General features: G+C 44.3%; 1 protein-coding gene across 1 annotated transcript in view; it reads left to right on the top strand.

Annotated features, from left to right (window-relative positions):
• The window catches only part of LOC126187947 (phosphatidylserine lipase ABHD16A), a 181,388-nt gene that overhangs the window by 57,856 nt on the left and 109,578 nt on the right, over window positions 1-13,954 (top strand). Inside the window, exon 7 of the mRNA XM_049929322.1 lies at window positions 587-722. Within this exon, the coding sequence (XP_049785279.1) occupies window positions 587-722 (136 nt within the window). The remainder of the gene's footprint in view (window positions 1-586; window positions 723-13,954) is intronic.

The following is a 13,954-nucleotide window of genomic DNA, read 5'->3' on the forward strand; positions in this document are numbered from 1 at the left end:
TATGCTGCAATACACCGGATAGAAGAGGCACCAAGTAACACAAGCATTCCTGTAAAAGTGAAATTAGAAGAAAATTGATTTTTTTTAAAAAAATATCACTTCCTTGTTCCTAGAATAACATAAATAATGCAAGGACTAAAGGTCATAACTAACCATATAACAGAGGTGATGACTGGTTGAAAGGCACAAAAATAAGATGTAAAACATTGGTGAGCTTATTGGTAGATTGCTTCCTCGGAGCTAAAGTACAAAACCCACATACTCGAGCACAGCTACATTGTCCCAGGGTGATACTGGGTAATGAGGGGGTGGGATGGGGTGAGGGTGACCCTGTACAGCTTTTGGTTGGCAGAGGTTTACTCTGCATCCTCGGAGCCGGTGGTTGCTTCTCATACTGGGAACTGGGTGTCCTACCTTTCCTTTTTAACATTCCCCAACCTACTTACCTCTACTACATGAGGAAGGAACTAATGGTCCCAAAAAACTAGAATAGTTTTGTGTACTTTTGTGTGTGTCTATTGGCAGTATTAAAAATTTGACTACTTGATTTGTGGTGAAAATATATGTATTGATTTGTTACTTTCAGACATGAAAATGGAAGTGTCTTAATCCTCTGTTCAGAAGGAAATGCCGGATTTTATGAAATTGGGATTATGACCACTCCAATAGAAGCAGGTTATTCTGTACTGGGATGGAACCATCCAGGTTTTGCTGGCAGCACAGTAAGTAATAATTTATTTTTCTCTTAGTTGTGTGTCTTTCTGATCTATTAATATTTCTTACACACATCATCAAGAGCATTATGACTACCCACTCAGAAGTGTGTCACAGCACCATTAGTACAGAAAACCACTGAATTTTATTCTGCCAGGGGCTTTGTAAACCCTTTGTACTTTGCTGGAGGCAGTTGTCACATCAAAGCTATGCACAGGCCCTGTGAAGCCCGTGTAGATCATGTGGTGACGTGATATCTTCCAATCTGTTGCATCATGCATCCTAAATGTGTTAATATCCATGTGGACTCATGGCCATGTAGAAAAGTCTTATCCATAGATGAAAACATTGACCAATAACTAATGCAAGTGATCATAAATAGTATTAACAATCCTGACAAGTTTTACTCAGTTGTCTACAAGTACTACAAATCTCAAGAGTTGCAGATGAACATTATTAATAGCATAATACATTATTAATAGCATAATGCCTGTGTATGCCCAATAACTTGAGGCACCTGTTTCTGATGAAAATTTTTGTCGGATTTCGTCATTTTTAAAAAAAGTTATATCTGTTATTTTCTCACTATTTTTTAATAATTTCGTCAAGGATTTTGCTAAATTTTATTTCCACTTTCAGCAAAAAGAAAAAAAGAAACTAAAGTAAAAATCATTTACAGCATTTTTAGAGGTGGGGCAAATGGTTATTTTGGAGTAAGTAACTGTTATCACGGTTACAGTTATTCTTTTATAACAGTTGTTTTAACAGTTATTTATAACTGTCAGTTATTTTTCTCTACCGAATGCTTCAGACGGGGTTACAGTTAAATAACAAAGTAGGTGGAATCCATCAGTTTAGTTATCAGTGAATTATAACGGCAAGTGGCAAGAATGTCGTATGAATCGTGTCATAACCTTATCTAATTAACTGTCTGATACATTTCAATTTGTGTTTATGGTTATTGGTGTTTCATATTGTATGTGGGTTATTTGTCAGTATTAGTAATATTATCCTCGCAGCTGTAAATGGAAAGTATGCAGAACTTCGCCGCAGCACTGTTTAAGTGAAATATTAAAAACGTGCTTTTTCAAGTATGAACTAATACGTAAGCTGAAGCCTGTAGGTAAAATTCGTAGCTTAATTTCTTGTACTGTGCACTTAATAGAATAAGTGTGCAGCCTTGTAAAACAACATGCAAATACACATTACTTGATAGATTCTTTTACTCTTGTACAAGATAGTCCATTTGAGGAAAGTGAGAGTATGCTAATCCAAGTTTTAGGTGAGATTTGGAAAACTGCTTGGTTTCTTCAGCTACCATGAAGGTTTTAAGTTTTTGGAGGGAGAATGACTAGATTACATTTCTCGAACCCATCAGCTTGTTATGTATTCTTACGCTTGGCATTATTGTACACAGAATTCCATTGAATGATTGGTTGTGTTGACCTCATAATGGTTACAGTTTTAAATGCCTCTCATGTTATTATGATACCATTTTTCCTCTGTTGAACTATTTCTTCTTTGGGTATCCAGATTGTGAGAGTCAGAATTAATAATATTGATGTTGGACATATGCTTTCGGATTAAGTTTTCAGAAATTTCTCAATAACAAAATTTCCTGTCATGAGGAATACTTGACCTGTCAATTCCATGTTTTGCGTTTTTCCCTCCTTCTGTCGCACATGTTTTTGTTGTTGTTGTTGTTGTTGTTGTTGTGGTCTTCAGTCCTGAGACTGGTTTGATGCAGCTCTCCATGCTACTCTATCCTGTGCAAGCGTCTTCATCTCCCAGTACCTGCTACAGCCTACATCCTTCTGAATCTGCTTAGTGTATTCATCTCTTGGTCTCCCTCTACAATTTTTACCCTCCACCCTACCCTCCAGTACTAAATTGGTGATCCCTTGATGCCTCAGAACATGTCCTACCAACCGATCCATTCTTCTTGTCAAGTTGTGCCACAAACTCCTCTTCTCCCCAATTCTATTCAATACCTCCTCATTAGTTATGTGATCTACCCATCTAATCTTCAGCATTCTTCTGTAGCACTACATTTCAAAAGCTTCTATTCTCTTCTTGTCTAAACTATTTATTGTCCATGTTTCACTTCCATACATGGCTACACTCCATACAAATACTTTCAGAAACGACTTCCTGACACTTAAATCTATACTCAATGTTAACAAATTTCTTTTCTTCCAAAACCCTTTCCTTGCCATTGCCAGTCTACATTTTATATCCTCTCTACTTCGACCATCATCAGTTATTTTGCTCCCCAAATAGCAAAACTCCTTTACTACTTTAAGTGTCTCATTTCCTAATCTAATTCCCTCAGCATCACCCGACTTAATTCGACTACATTCCATTATTCTCGTTTTGCTTTTGTTGATGTTCATCTTATATCCTCCCTTCAAGACACTATCCATTCCATTCAACTGCTCTTCCAAGTCCTTTGCTGTCTCTGAAGGAATTACAATGTCATTGGTGAACCTCAAAGTTTTTATTTCTTCTCCATGGATTTTAATTCCTAATCCAAATTTTTCTTTTGTTTCCTTCACTGCTTGTTCAATATATAGATTGAATTACATCGGGGAGAGGCTACAACCCTGTCTCACTCCCTTCCCAGCCACTGCTTCCCTTTCATGTCCCTCGGCTCTTATAACTGCCATCTGCTTTCTGTACAAATTGTAAATAGCATTTTGCTCCCTGTATTTTGCCCCTGCCACCTTCAGAATTTGAAAGAGAGTATTCCAGTCAACATTGTCAAAAGCTTTCTTTAAGTCTACAAATGCTAGAAATGTAGGTTTGCCTTTCCTTAATCTTTCTTCTAAGAAAAGTCGTAGGGTCAGTATTGCCTCTCGTGTTCCAACATATCTACGGAATTCAAACTGATCTTCCCGGAGGTCGGCTTCTACCAGTTTTTCCATTCGTCAGTAAAGAATTCGTGTTAGTATTTTGCAGCAATGTCTTTTTAAACTGATAGTTAAGTAATTCTCACAGCTGTCAACACCTGCTTTCTTCGGGATTGGAATTATTATATTCTTCTTGAAGTCTGAGGGTATTTTGCCTGTCTCATACATCTTGCTCACCAGATCGTAGAGTTTTGTTAGGCCTGGCTCTCCCAAGGCTGTCAGTAGTTCTAATGGAATGTTGTCTACTCCTGGGGCCTTGTTTTGACTTAGGTCTTTCAGTGCTCTGTTGAACTCTTCACACAGTATCATATCTCCCATTTCATCTTCATCTACATCCTCTTCCATTTCCATAATATTGTCCTCCAGAACATCACCCCTGTATAGAGCCTCTATATACTCCTTCCACCTTACTGCTTTCCCTTCTTTGCTTAGAACTGGGTTTCCATCTGAGCTCTTGATATTCATACAAGTGGTTCTCTTTTCTCCGAAGGTCTCTTTAATTTTCTGTAGGCAGTATCTATCTTGCCCCTAGTGAGATAAGCCTCTACATCCTTACATTTGTCCTCTATCCATCCCTGCTCAGCCATTTTGCATACCTGTCGGTCTCATTTTTGAGACGTTTGTATTCCTTTTTGCCTGCTTCATTTACTGCATTTTTGTATTTTCTCCTTTCGTCAATTACATTCAGTATCTTTAAAAACAAAGATGATGTGACTTACCAAATGAAAGTGCTGGCAGGTCGACAGACACACAAACAAACACAAACATACACACAAAATCCAAGCTTTCGCAACCAACGGTTGCCTCGTCAGGAAAGAGGGAAGGAGAAGGAAAGACAAAAGGATATGAGTTTTAAGGGAGAGGGTAAGGAGTCATTCCAATCCCGGGAGCGGAAAGACTTACCTTGGGGGAAAAAAGGACAGGTATACACTCGCACACACACACATATCCATCCACACATACACAGACACAAGCAGACATTTGTAAAGGCAAAGAGTTTGGGCAGAGATGTCAGTCGGGACGGAAGTACAGAGGCAAAGATGATGTTGAAAGACAGGTGAGGTATGAGCGGCGGCAGATTGAAATTAGAAATTAGCGGAGATTGAGGCCTGGCGGATAGCGAGAAGAGAGGATATGCTGAAGGGCAAGTTCCCATCTCCGGAGTTCTGACAGGTTGGTGTTAGTGGGAAGTATCCAGATAACCCGGACGGTGTAACACTGTGCCAAGATGTGCTGGCCGTGCACCAAGGCATGTTTAGCCACAGGGTGATCCTCATTACCAACAAACACTGTCTGCCTGTGTCCATTCATGCGAATGGACAGTTTGTTGCTGGTCATTCCCACATAGAATGCATCACAGTGTAGGCAGGTCAGTTGGTAGATCACGTGGGTGCTTTCACACGTGGCTCTGCCTTTGATTGTGTACACCTTCCGGGTTACAGGACTGGAGTAGGTGGTGGTGGGAGGGTGCATGGGACAGGTTTTACACCGGGGGCGGTTACAAGGGTAGGAGCCAGAGGGTAGGGAAGGTGGTTTGGGGATTTCATAGGGATGAACCAAGAGGTTACGAAGGTTAGGTGGACGGCGGAAAGACACTCTTGGTGGAGTGGGGAGGATTTCATGAAGGATGGATCTCATTTCAGGGCAGGATTTGAGGAAGTTGTATCCCTGCTGGAGAGCCACATTCAGAATCTGATCCAGTCCCGGAAAGTATCCTGTCACAAGTGGGGCACTTTTGTGGTTCTTCTGTGGGAGGTTCTGGGTTTGAGAGGATGAGGAAGTGGCTCTGGTTATTTGCTTCTGTACCAGGTCGGGAGGGTAGTTGCGGGATGCGAAAGCTGTTGTCAGGTTGTTGGTGTAATGCCTCAGGGATTCCGGACTGGAGCAGATTCGTTTGCCACGAAGGCCTAGGCTGTAGGGAAGGGACCGTTTGATGTGGAATGGGTGGCAGCTGTCGTAATGGAGGTACTGTTGCTTGTTGGTGGGTTTGATGTGGACGGACGTGTGAAGCTGCCCATTGGACAGGTGAAGGTCAACATCAAGGAAAGTGGCATGGGATTTGGAGTAGGACCAGGTGAATCTGATGGAACCAAAGGAATTGAGGTTGGAGAGGAAATTCTGGAGTTCTTCTTCACTGTGAGTCCAGATCATGAAGATGTCATCAATAAATCTGTACCAAACTTTGGGTTGGCAGGCCTGGGTAACCAAGAAGGCTTCCTCTAAGCGACCCATGAATAGGTTGGCGTACGAGGGGGCCATCCTGGTACCCATGGCTGTTCCCTTTAATTGTTGGTATGTCTGGTTTTCAAAAGTGAAGAAGTTGTGGGTCAGGATGAAGCTGGCTAAGGTAATGAGGAAAGAGGTTTTAGGTAGGGTGGCAGGTGATCGGCGTGAAAGGAAGTGCTCCATCGCAGCGAGGCCCTGGACGTGCGGGATATTTGTGTATAAGGAAGTGGCATCAATGGTTACAAGGATGGTTTCTGGGGGTAACGGACTGGGTAAGGATTCCAGGCGTTCGAGAAAGTGGTTGGTGTCTTTGATGAAGGATGGGAGACTGCATGTAATGGGTTGAAGGTGTTGATCCACGTAGGCAGAGATACGTTCTGTGGGGGCTTGGTAACCAGCTACAATGGGGCGGCCGGGATGATTGGGTTTGTGAATTTTAGGGAGAAGGTAGAAGGTAGGGGTGCGGGGTGTCGGTGGGGTCAGGAGGTTGATGGAGTCAGGTGAAAGGTTTTGTAGGGGGCCTAAGGTTCTGAGGATTCCTTGAAGCTCTGCCTGGACATCAGGAATGGGATTACCTTGGCAAACTTTGTATGTGGTGTTGTCTGAAAGCTGACGCAGTCCCTCAGCCACGTACTCCCGACGATCAAGTACCACGGTCGTGGAACCCTTGTCTGCCGGAAGAATGACGATGGACCGGTCAGCCTTCAGATCACGGATAGCCTGGGCTTCAGCAGTGGTGATGTTGGGAGTAGGATTAAGGTTTTTCAAGAAGGATTGAGAGGCAAGGCTGGAAGTCAGAAATTCCAGGAAGGTTTGGAGAGGGTGATTTTGAGGAAGAGGAGGTGGGTCCAAATTGAACCCTGCCTGGAACAGTTCCGTCCTCCGTCACAGCGGGACCCACCTCCTCTTCCTCAAAATCACCCTCTCCAAACCTTCCAGGAATTTCTGACTTCCAGCCTTGCCTCTCAATCCTTCTTGAAAAACCTTAATCCTACTCCCAACATCACCACTGCTGAAGCCCAGGCTATCCGTGATCTGAAGGCTGACCGGTCCATCGTCATTCTTCCGGCAGACAAGGGTTCCACGACCGTGGTACTTGATCGTCGGGAGTACGTGGCTGAGGGACTGCGTCAGCTTTCAGACAACACCACATACAAAGTTTGCCAAGGTAATCCCATTCCTGATGTCCAGGCAGAGCTTCAAGGAATCCTCAGAACCTTAGGCCCCCTACAAAACCTTTCACCTGACTCCATCAACCTCCTGACCCCACCGACACCCCGCACCCCTACCTTCTACCTTCTCCCTAAAATTCACAAACCCAATCATCCCGGCCGCCCCATTGTAGCTGGTTACCAAGCCCCCACAGAACGTATCTCTGCCTACGTGGATCAACACCTTCAACCCATTACATGCAGTCTCCCATCCTTCATCAAAGACACCAACCACTTTCTCGAACGCCTGGAATCCTTACCCAGTCCGTTACCCCCAGAAACCATCCTTGTAACCATTGATGCCACTTCCTTATACACAAATATCCCGCACGTCCAGGGCCTCGCTGCGATGGAGCACTTCCTTTCACGCCGATCACCTGCCACCCTACCTAAAACCTCTTTCCTCATTACCTTAGCCAGCTTCATCCTGACCCACAACTTCTTCACTTTTGAAAACCAGACATACCAACAATTAAAGGGAACAGCCATGGGTACCAGGATGGCCCCCTCGTACGCCAACCTATTCATGGGTCGCTTAGAGGAAGCCTTCTTGGTTACCCAGGCCTGCCAACCCAAAGTTTGGTACAGATTTATTGATGACATCTTCATGATCTGGACTCACAGTGAAGAAGAACTCCAGAATTTCCTCTCCAACCTCAATTCCTTTGGTTTCATCAGATTCACCTGGTCCTACTCCAAATCCCATGCCACTTTCCTTGATGTTGACCTTCACCTGTCCAATGGGCAGCTTCACACGTCCGTCCACATCAAACCCACCAACAAGCAACAGTACCTCCATTACGACAGCTGCCACCCATTCCACATCAAACGGTCCCTTCCCTACAGCCTAGGCCTTCGTGGCAAACGAATCTGCTCCAGTCCGGAATCCCTGAGGCATTACACCAACAACCTGACAACAGCTTTCGCATCCCGCAACTACCCTCCCGACCTGGTACAGAAGCAAATAACCAGAGCCACTTCCTCATCCTCTCAAACCCAGAACCTCCCACAGAAGAACCACAAAAGTGCCCCACTTGTGACAGGATACTTTCCGGGACTGGATCAGATTCTGAATGTGGCTCTCCAGCAGGGATACAACTTCCTCAAATCCTGCCCTGAAATGAGATCCATCCTTCATGAAATCCTCCCCACTCCACCAAGAGTGTCTTTCCGCCGTCCACCTAACCTTCGTAACCTCTTGGTTCATCCCTATGAAATCCCCAAACCACCTTCCCTACCCTCTGGCTCCTACCCTTGTAACCGCCCCCGGTGTAAAACCTGTCCCATGCACCCTCCCACCACCACCTACTCCAGTCCTGTAACCCGGAAGGTGTACACAATCAAAGGCAGAGCCACGTGTGAAAGCACCCACGTGATCTACCAACTGACCTGCCTACACTGTGATGCATTCTATGTGGGAATGACCAGCAACAAACTGTCCATTCGCATGAATGGACACAGGCAGACAGTGTTTGTTGGTAATGAGGATCACCCTGTGGCTAAACATGCCTTGGTGCACGGCCAGCACATCTTGGCACAGTGTTACACCGTCCGGGTTATCTGGATACTTCCCACTAACACCAACCTGTCAGAACTCCGGAGATGGGAACTTGCCCTTCAGCATATCCTCTCTTCTCGCTATCCGCCAGGCCTCAATCTCCGCTAATTTCTAATTTCAATCTGCCGCCGCTCATACCTCACCTGTCTTTCAACATCATCTTTGCCTCTGTACTTCCGTCCCGACTGACATCTCTGCCCAAACTCTTTGCCTTTACAAATGTCTGCTTGTGTCTGTGTATGTGTGGATGGATATGTGTGTGTGTGCGAGTGTATACCTGTCCTTTTTTCCCCCAAGGTAAGTCTTTCCGCTCCCGGGATTGGAATGACTCCTTACCCTCTCCCTTAAAACTCATATCCTTTTGTCTTTCCTTCTCCTTCCCTCTTTCCTGACGAGGCAACCGTTGGTTGCGAAAGCTTGGATTTTGTGTGTATGTTTGTGTTTGTTTGTGTGTCTGTCGACCTGCCAGCACTTTCATTTGGTAAGTCACATCATCTTTGTTTTTAAATATATTTTTCCTTCATGGAATGTTTCCTTCTATTATAACCGTAACATTCAGTATCTCTTTTGTTACCCATGGATTTCTACTAGCCCTCGTCTTTTTACCTACTTGATCCCCTGCTGCCTTCACTATTTCATCCCTCAAAGCTACCCATTCTTCTTCTACTGTATTTCTTTCCCCCATTCCTGTCAATTGTTCCCTTACGCTCTCCTTGAAACTCTGTACAACCTCTGGTTCTCTCAGTTTATCCAGGTCCCATCTCCTTAAATTCCCACCTTTTTGCAGTTTCTTCAGTTTTAATCTACAGTTCATAACCAATAGATTGTGGCCAGAGTCCACATCTGCCCCTGGAAATGTCTTACAATTTAAAACCCAGTTCCTAAATCTCTGTCTTACCATTATATAACTGTCTGAAACCTTCTAGTACCACCAGGGTTCTTCCATGTATACAACCTTCTTTCATGATTCTTGAACCAAGTGTTAGCTATGATTAAGCTATGCTCTGTGCAAAATTCTACCAGGTGGCTTCCTCTTTCATTTCTTAGCCCCAATCCATATTCACCTACTACGTTTCCTTCTCTTCCTTTTCCTACTGTCGAATTCCAGTCACCCATGACTATTAAATTTTCGTCTCCCTTCACTACCTGAATAATTTCTTTTATCTCATCATACATTTCATGAATTTCTTTATCATGTGCAGAGCTAGTTGGCATACAAACTTGTACTACTGTAGTAGGCGTGGGCTTCGTATCTATCTTGGCCACAATAATGCGTTCAGTATGCTGTTTGTAGCAGCTTACCCACAGTCCTATTTTCCTATTCATATAATAATAAAGCTACTCCTGCATTATCCCTATTTGATTTTGTATTTATAATCCTGTATTCACCTGACCAAAAGTGTTGTTCCTCCTGCCACTGAACTTCACTAATTCCCACTATATCTAACTTTAACCTATCAATTTCCCTTTTTAAATTTTCTAACCTACCTGCCCGATTAAGGGATCTGACATTCCACACTCCGACCTGTAGAACGCCAGTTTCCTTTCTCCTGATAACGACGTCCTCTTGGGTAGTCCCCACCTGGAGATCCGAATGGGGGGACTATTTTACCTCCGGAATATTTTACCCAAGAGTACGCCATCATCATTTAATTATACAGTAAAGCTGCATGCCCTCGGGAAAAATGACGGCTGTAGTTTCCTCTTGTTTTCAGCCGTTTCCAGTACCAGCACAGCAAGGCCGTTTTGGTTGGTGTTACAAGACCAGATCAGTCAATCATCCAGACTGTTGCCCCTGCAACTACTGAAAAGGCTGCTGCCCCTGTTCAGGAACCACACGTTTGTCTGGCCTCTCAACAGATACCCCTCCGTTGTGGTTGCATCTGTATCTGTATCGTTGAGGCACGCAAGCCTCCCCACCAACAGCAAGGTCCATAGTTCATGGGGGGGGCTGTCGCACATATGAGGCAATAATAAACACTTCATCTGTCAGTGCCATCTGCCTGCTTTGACTTTTTTTCATTTCACTATTTAATGTTGTGACAGTTACCTGTCTGAATACCTATCAGACTAATTCATGAACTAGACATGTGAGCACTCAAAATGAAGGGCTAAGTTCTGCATATAACAGAACCTCAACATAGCAATGAGTGTTGCTTAACGTAACAGAAAATGAACTGACTTGAGCGCTTTGAAAACAAAAACGCATATATTATTCAAAAACATTCATGTTGTGTGCACAAGTACTAGTAGGCCCTAATACAAGCAAATCTATTCTTTTATTGAAATACCACTGATAAAGTATCTGATTTTAATGTTGTTGTAAGCATACCTGTATTCCTTCCAAATGTGCCTCCATCAAATGGTTAATTTGTCATACATGTGTCTTAAGTATAAATATTCCATTGTACAATTTTCCTGTATAAAATTGATGTGCTCAATACTGTGTAGAAAATGTTTGAAAGTCAGTGGCCAAAAAATAACTAAAAAAATTGCAATGAATGTGTACAAGTTGAAAAAACTCATGTTTCTCATAGTAAAGCCACAAGTCTATGTTTCATCGAACTGCATGAGTTTTTTTGTACTCAAGTTGATAAGGCACTCTTTAATGAGACTGATAATTCAAGCTTTCGCAACCAACGGTTGCCTCGTCAGGAAAGAGGGAAGGAGAGGGAAAGACGAAAGGATTTGAAAATGTCTGCTTGTGTCTGTGTATATGCGGATGGATATGTGTGTGTGTGCGTGCGAGTATATACCTGTCCTTTTTTCCCCCTAAGGTAAGTCTTTCCGCTCCCGGGATTGGAATGACTCCTTACCCTCTCCCTAAAACCCAAATCCTTTCGTCTTTCCCTCTCCTTCCCTCTTTCCTGATGAGGCAACCGTTGGTTGCGAAAGCTTGAATTTTGTGTGTATGTTTGTGTTTGTTTGTGGTTCTATCGACCTACCAGCGCTTTTGTTTGGTAAGTCTCATCATCTTTCTTTTTAGTTATATTTTTCCCACGTGGAATGTTTCCCTCTATATTTGAAGGCTGACCGGTCCATCGTCATTCTTCCGGCGGACAAGGGTTCCACGACCGTGGTACTTGATCGTCGGGAGTATGTGGCTGAGGGACTGCGTCAGCTTTCAGACAACACCACATACAAAGTTTGCCAAGGTAATCCCATTCCTGATGTCCAGGCAGAGCTTCAAGGAATCCTCAGAACCTTAGGCCTCCTACAAAACCTTTCACCTGACTCCATCAACCTCCTGACCCCACCGACACCCCGCACCCCTACCCTCTACCTTCTTCCTAAAATTCACAAACCCAATCATCCCGGCCGCCCCATTGTAGCTGGTTACCAAGCCCCCACAGAACGTATCTCTGCCTACGTGGATCAACACCTTCAACCCATTACATGCAGTCTCCCATCCTTCATCAAAGACACTAACCACTTTCTCGAACGCCTGGAATCCTTACCCAATCCGTTACCCCCAGAAACCATCCTTGTAACCATTGATGCCGCTTCCTTATACACAAATATCCCGCACGTCCAGGGCCTCGCTGCGATGGAGCACTTCCTTTCACGCCGATCACCTGCCACCCTACCTAAAACCTCTTTCCTCATTACCTTAGCCAGCTTCATCCTGACCCACAACTTCTTCACTTTTGAAAACCAGACATACCAACAATTAAAGGGAACAGCCATGGGTACCAGGATGGCCCCCTCGTACGCCAACCTATTCATGGGTCGCTTAGAGGAAGCCTTCTTGGTTACCCAGGCCTGCCAACCCAAAGTTTGGTACAGATTTATTGATGACATCTTCATGATCTGGACTCACAGTGAAGAAGAACTCCAGAATTTCCTCTCCAACCTCAACTCCTTTGGTTTCACCAGATTCACCTGGTCCTACTCCAAATCCCATGCCACTTTCCTTGATGTTGACCTTCACCTGTCCAATGGCCAGCTTCACACGTCCGTCCACATCAAACCCACCAACAAGCAACAGTACCTCCATTACGACAGCTGCCACCCATTCCACATCAAACGGTCCCTTCCCTACAGCCTAGGTCTTCGTGGCAAAAGAATCTGCTGCAGTCCGGAATCCCTGAGGCATTACACCAACAACCTGACAACAGCTTTTGCATCCCGCAACTACCCTCCCGACCTGGTACAGAAGCAAATAACCAGAGCCACTTCCTCATCCTCTCAAACCCAGAACCTCCCACAGAAGAACCACAAAAGTGCCCCACTTGTGACAGGATACTTTCCGGGACTGGATCAGATTCTGAATGTGACTCTCCAGCAGGGATACGACTTCCTCAAATCCTGCCCTGAAATGAGATCCATCCTTCATGAAATCCTCCCCACTCCACCAAGAGTGTCTTTCCGCCGTCCACCTAACCTTCGTAACCTCTTAGTTCATCCCTATGAAATCCCCAAACCACCTTCCCTACCCTCTGGCTCCTACCCTTGTAACCGCCCCCGGTGTAAAACGTGTCCCATGCACCCTCCCACCACCACCTACTCCAGTCCTGTAACCCGGAAGGTGTACACAATCAAAGGCAGAGCCACGTGTGAAAGCACCCACGTGATCTACCAACTGACCTGCCTACACTGTGATGCATTCTATGTGGGAATGACCAGCAACAAACTGTCCATTCGCATGAATGGACACAGGCAGACAGTGTTTGTTGGTAATGAGGATCACCCTGTGGCTAAACATGCCTTGGTGCACGACCAGCACATCTTGGCGCAGTGTTACACCGTCCGGGTTATCTGGATACTTCCTACTAACACCAACCTATCCGAACTCCGGAGATGGGAACTTGCTCTTTAATATATCCTCTCTTCCCGTTATCCACCAGGCCTCAATCTCCGCTAATTTCAAGTTGCCGCCACTCATACCTCACCTGTCATTCAACAACATCTTTGCCTCTGCACTTCTGTCTGCTTGTGTCTGTATATGTGTGGATGGATATGTGTGTGTGTGCGAGTGTATACCCGTCCTTTTTTCCCCCTAAGGTAAGTCTTTCCGCTCCCGGGACTGGAATGACTCCTTACCCTCTCCCTTAAAACCCACATCCTTTCGTCTTTCCCTCTCCTTCCCTCTTTCCTGATGAGGCAACAGTTTGTTGCGAAAGCTTGAATTTTGTGTGTATGTTTGTGTTCGTTTGTGTGTCTGTCGACCTGCCAGCACTTTCATTTGGTAAGTCACATCATCTTTGTTTTTAAGTATATTTTTCCTTTGTGGAATGTTTCCTTCTATTATAACCATATATATATATATATATATATATATATATATATAATAGAGGGAAACATTCCATGTGGGAAAAATATATTTAAAAAGAAAG

The sequence above is a fragment of the Schistocerca cancellata genome, chromosome 5, assembly GCF_023864275.1.
Source record: "Schistocerca cancellata isolate TAMUIC-IGC-003103 chromosome 5, iqSchCanc2.1, whole genome shotgun sequence".
In the NCBI taxonomy this organism is placed as follows: domain Eukaryota; kingdom Metazoa; phylum Arthropoda; class Insecta; order Orthoptera; family Acrididae; genus Schistocerca; species Schistocerca cancellata.